Below are 4,634 nucleotides of genomic sequence, written 5' to 3' on the forward strand. Positions count from 1 at the left end.
TTGCTATCTGTTCATTCATCTGTTATGTTTCAGTCCTGTTGGTAACTAACTTTGTCTCTTTGGCTGTGAATGCACTGTTTATTGTTCTAAAAAAGAGCTGAATATTTTACATAAAAAATGTAACACCCTTATTTCATTTCTTAAGTGACAAAAAGTCTCATTTGGTTTGTTCTATTTACCTCTATGATGTTATTGCCACCCGACTAACAAAAAAGCAAGTGTTTATTGGTTATCTTACCATGGTAATACCATGTTTCTTTTTGAACATGCATCATGGCTTTAAAATGACTTTAATATCATGGTACTCGCTTGAAGTTTTTTATAGTACCATTTAATGTATCATGGTTATGTATAATGGTACATAAATATGATAATCACTGTATAAAACATGGTAAATATCAAAGGGCTATGGTATTATCACCGGCTGGCACAGAACATTTTTTAATTCAGAACTGAATTTATCTCAAATGTTCTCAGGCATAAATTCAGTTTTTGCTTGTTTAATTATGTTAATGTTAACTAATGTAACATTAACTAATATAACTAATGTTCTGCAGTGCATAAAATAGCATGTGTTACATTCAAACATGGTGATTATGAAGTGTATGGGTATGAACAATATGTTTCCATGATGAACGGTATATGGTTAACTGTCTTTTCCAGCAACTTTCAATTGTAGACCGTGGAAAAACGTTTCTTCTCTTTATTTACTTTTTTTCATTGGGTTTCTTCCTGGCTATGTCTGCCCTTGCAGGATGACCCTATTGGCAACCTCAACACTGCTTTTGAGGTAGCAGAGAAATACCTTGACATCCCTAAAATGCTTGATGCAGATGGTATGAATTCTTGGAGAACTCTTGGAGAGATATCATGTTTCACATTGTAAAAATAAAATGGTTTCAGGAATTGCTTAATGTTTCTCTCCATATCAGACATTGTGAACACTCCGAAACCTGATGAGAAGGCTATCATGACCTATGTGTCATGTTTCTACCATGCTTTCGCTGGAGCAGAGCAGGTAAGGGAGTTCTTCTGGAGATGAACATCTGTAAAGGAAGGAGAGTTGCTCCTTTTAGAATGTAATTGCCCACCTTGTTTCCCCTTTGTAATCAGTCACACTGTCCTCCAGGCTGAGACAGCAGCTAACAGAATCTGCAAAGTGCTGGCCGTGAACCAGGAAAATGAGAAGCTGATGGAAGAATATGAGAAACTGGCCAGCGAGGTAAGAAAACTCAAATTCTCTTTTAGATGGACAATATTTTGTTAATTTGCTGAGTCTTGGTTTTCCCATGGTTTTGACTTTAGCTTCTGGAGTGGATCCGTAGGACCATCCCCTGGTTGGAGAACCGCGTGGCCGAGCAGACCATGCATGCCATGCAGCAGAAGCTAGAGGATTTCAGGGATTATCGACGTGTGCATAAGCCACCCAAGGTTCAGGAGAAGTGTCAGCTGGAGATCAACTTCAACACCCTACAGACCAAGCTGAGGCTCAGCAACAGGCCTGCCTTCATGCCCTCTGAAGGCAAAATGGTTTCAGTATGTGCTGCTCCTTTTCTCTTAACAGTTGTATACAGGGTAAATTACCTTGGCTTTCAAGTACCCCACAGACCGAGTTAAAATTAAGTAAGTTCTACCTGGGTTCCTCCGCTGCAGGACATTGCCAATGCCTGGAAGGGTCTGGAGCAGGTAGAGAAGGGTTACGAGGAGTGGCTGCTCACAGAAATCCGTCGTCTGGAGAGACTGGACCACCTGGCCGAGAAGTTTAAGCAGAAGTCTACCTTGCACGAATCATGGACCACAGGTATTAATCACTACCTCTCTGATCTTACAGTCAGCCATTTTCACGCTACTCTGAGAACTGACATATTTCTTCTCATTGCGTTCTGTAATGCTCAACACAGGAAAGGAGGAGCTGCTGTCTCAGAAAGACTATGAGTCCGCCTCTCTAATGGAGATCCGTGCTCTGATGAGGAAACACGAGGCATTTGAGAGCGACCTCGCTGCTCACCAGGACAGAGTGGAGCAGATTGCTGCTATTGCACAGGAGCTCAAGTAAGATAGATGCACCTCAGCTCACTTGAAATATGAAGAGTACTTTCTTATAGAGTTTACAGTAGGTAATTGTAATGATTATAAAGATGTGCTGCTCTTTAGTGAACTGGATTATTATGATGCTGCTACCATCAATGCCCGATGCCAGGGCATCTGTGACCAGTGGGACAACCTGGGCACCCTGACCCAGAAAAGGAGAGAATCACTGGAGGTACGTGTATATGATAACATCTTGGTTGTTATGGGATAGCTGTCCTCCTCAACTGTCCAAATCTACACTTGAATTGAGAATGCGGTCAAACTAATATAGATTCCACATCCAGAAACATTAAGACTCTTTTGCATGTTTAGCAAATGAAGAGTATGATTAAAATGTGGGCTCGATGTAATCTTCGTCTTTCTTTGCCATAGCGTGTGGAGAAGCTTTGGGAGACAATTGACCAGTTGTACCTGGAGTTCGCCAAGAGGGCAGCACCCTTCAACAACTGGATGGATGGAGCTATGGAAGATCTGCAAGACATGTTCATTGTTCACAGTATTGAGGAGATTCAGGTAAAAGATGAACACTGAATGCTTGAAGGAGAGCTTATCTTTTTGCAACATTGCAAACTGGCTTTAGTACCTTTTTTTATTTAGTATCCCATAATCAGTCTGTTATGGGAGAAGGATGTTGGTGTTGTTCTTCTGTAATAGACTCCTTTTTTGTACGCACCATGTCTTAACATAATTTTGTTATTTTCTGCTATTGTCGACCTCAGAGCTTGATCACAGCCCATGACCAATTCAAGGCCACCCTACCAGAAGCTGATAAGGAACGCATGGCCATCATGGGCATTCATAGCGAGATCCTGAAGATAGCTCAAACATACGGCATTAAGGTAGTGGGCGAGAATCTCTACACTGTCCTTTCTCCTCAGGATATTAGCAACAAATGGGAAGCTGTAAGTACTTTACAATCTTTTTTTTACCACTCCAGCTTAATCAGCAAGATGGCTCAATGTATTGTGTTCTTTCAAGTCCTTTCCCTCTTCTTCACTGAGAAATGTTGCTTCCTTCCTAACAACAGGTGAAGCAACTGGTCCCAATGCGTGACCAGACGTTGCAGGAGGAAGTAGCCAGGCAGCAGTCCAATGAGAGGCTGAGACGCCAGTTTGCTGCTCAGGCCAATATCATTGGACCCTGGGTTCAGACCAAGATGGAGGTGTTTCACCGTACAACTTACTCACAGTAGCTACATGTCACATACTATGAAAAAGCTAAAACTAAATCTTCCTCTTGTTCAACAGGAGATCAGCCACGTGTCAATTGATATTGCCGGTTCTCTAGAGGAACAGATGAGCAATCTGAAAACATATGAGCAGAACATCATTAATTACAAGTCCAATATTGACAAACTGGAAGGAGACCACCAGCTCAGCCAGGAGGGTCTTATCTTTGACAACAAGCACACCAACTACACTATGGAGGTATTGACAATCAGCTATTTTCTGTTCATTCTGAAATGTATTTCCTCTTTGAAATTAAAATGTAATTAAGGCAAGGTGTCTTGCACAATTAGACTTCTAAGTCCCTTTAATCTCACCTTCCATATAAGGCATAATTCCTATTTTCTAATTATGTCTATTTTAGCATGTGCGTGTAGGATGGGAGCAGCTCCTCACCACTATCGCCCGTACGATCAACGAGGTTGAGAACCAGATCTTGACCCGTGACGCCAAGGGCATCAGCCAGGAGCAGCTGAACGAGTTCAGAGCCTCCTTCAACCACTTTGACCGGGTTAGCAATACATGGAGTCTTTGGTTTCATCTTTGAATAAGCAAAGTTATGCAACTTTATCCAAACTGTAGAATAAGCATGTTCTTTTTTTTGTATTTTCAGAAGAGGAATGGCATGATGGATCCTGATGACTTCCGTGCTTGCCTAATTTCTATGGGTTATGATCTGGTGAGTGCATTTAGTCCTGTTTAGAGTATGACTCTCACTGCTTTTTTCGTTGCTTTACAATAATCCAGAAACACAAGGACGCAAAATCAACCTTCTTTTACATGACCTTTTCCATTACTTTTTTAGGGCGAAGTTGAATTTGCACGCATTATGACTCTGGTGGACCCCAACAACACAGGAGTTGTTACCTTCCAGGCATTTATTGACTTCATGACCAGGGAGACAGCCGAGACAGACACTGCTGAGCAGGTCATGGCCTCCTTCAAGATCCTGGCTTCTGACAAGGTAATTACAATCTAAGAACCACTAAAAGAACCTATAGGAGAATCTGCTAAACATGGCTTCTATTGTCTAAGCACTCATTTTTCTACTATGTTCTGCAGCTGTACATTACAGTGGAGGAGCTGAGGAGGGAGCTGCCCCCAGAACAAGCCGAATACTGTATCAGCCGCATGACTAAGTACATTGGCGGTGATGCTACCCCAGGCTCCCTGGATTATATCTCCTTCTCCAGTGCCCTGTATGGAGAAAGCGACTTGTAGAGCCCTTCCTGACATGTACACCACTCACAACATCCCCTACACCCTACTCCAAAATTCATGAAACCCTTAAATATCTAACTCCAGGAACAATGTCAG

The 4,634-nt window shown here is 42.0% G+C and overlaps 1 protein-coding gene across 1 annotated transcript in view; it reads left to right on the top strand.

Annotated features, from left to right (window-relative positions):
- LOC107577945 (alpha-actinin-2-like) overlaps window positions 1-4,628 on the top strand; it is a gene marked incomplete at its 5' end in the record, with an annotated part of 8,631 nt that extends 4,003 nt beyond the window's left edge. The window contains 15 exons of the mRNA XM_016263964.1: window positions 680-836; window positions 933-1,018; window positions 1,130-1,222; window positions 1,306-1,536; window positions 1,654-1,801; window positions 1,902-2,052; window positions 2,155-2,263; window positions 2,464-2,604; window positions 2,811-2,993; window positions 3,119-3,253; window positions 3,339-3,518; window positions 3,682-3,828; window positions 3,931-3,996; window positions 4,123-4,281; window positions 4,380-4,628. Coding sequence (XP_016119450.1) covers window positions 680-836; window positions 933-1,018; window positions 1,130-1,222; window positions 1,306-1,536; window positions 1,654-1,801; window positions 1,902-2,052; window positions 2,155-2,263; window positions 2,464-2,604; window positions 2,811-2,993; window positions 3,119-3,253; window positions 3,339-3,518; window positions 3,682-3,828; window positions 3,931-3,996; window positions 4,123-4,281; window positions 4,380-4,538 — 2,145 coding nt within the window. The remainder of the gene's footprint in view (window positions 1-679; window positions 837-932; window positions 1,019-1,129; window positions 1,223-1,305; window positions 1,537-1,653; window positions 1,802-1,901; window positions 2,053-2,154; window positions 2,264-2,463; window positions 2,605-2,810; window positions 2,994-3,118; window positions 3,254-3,338; window positions 3,519-3,681; window positions 3,829-3,930; window positions 3,997-4,122; window positions 4,282-4,379) is intronic.
- Between the last annotated feature and the right edge of the window lie 6 nt (window positions 4,629-4,634).

Source organism: Sinocyclocheilus grahami, unplaced genomic scaffold (assembly GCF_001515645.1).
Source record: "Sinocyclocheilus grahami isolate Dianchi unplaced genomic scaffold, SAMN03320097.WGS_v1.1 scaffold7927.1, whole genome shotgun sequence".
In the NCBI taxonomy this organism is placed as follows: domain Eukaryota; kingdom Metazoa; phylum Chordata; class Actinopteri; order Cypriniformes; family Cyprinidae; genus Sinocyclocheilus; species Sinocyclocheilus grahami.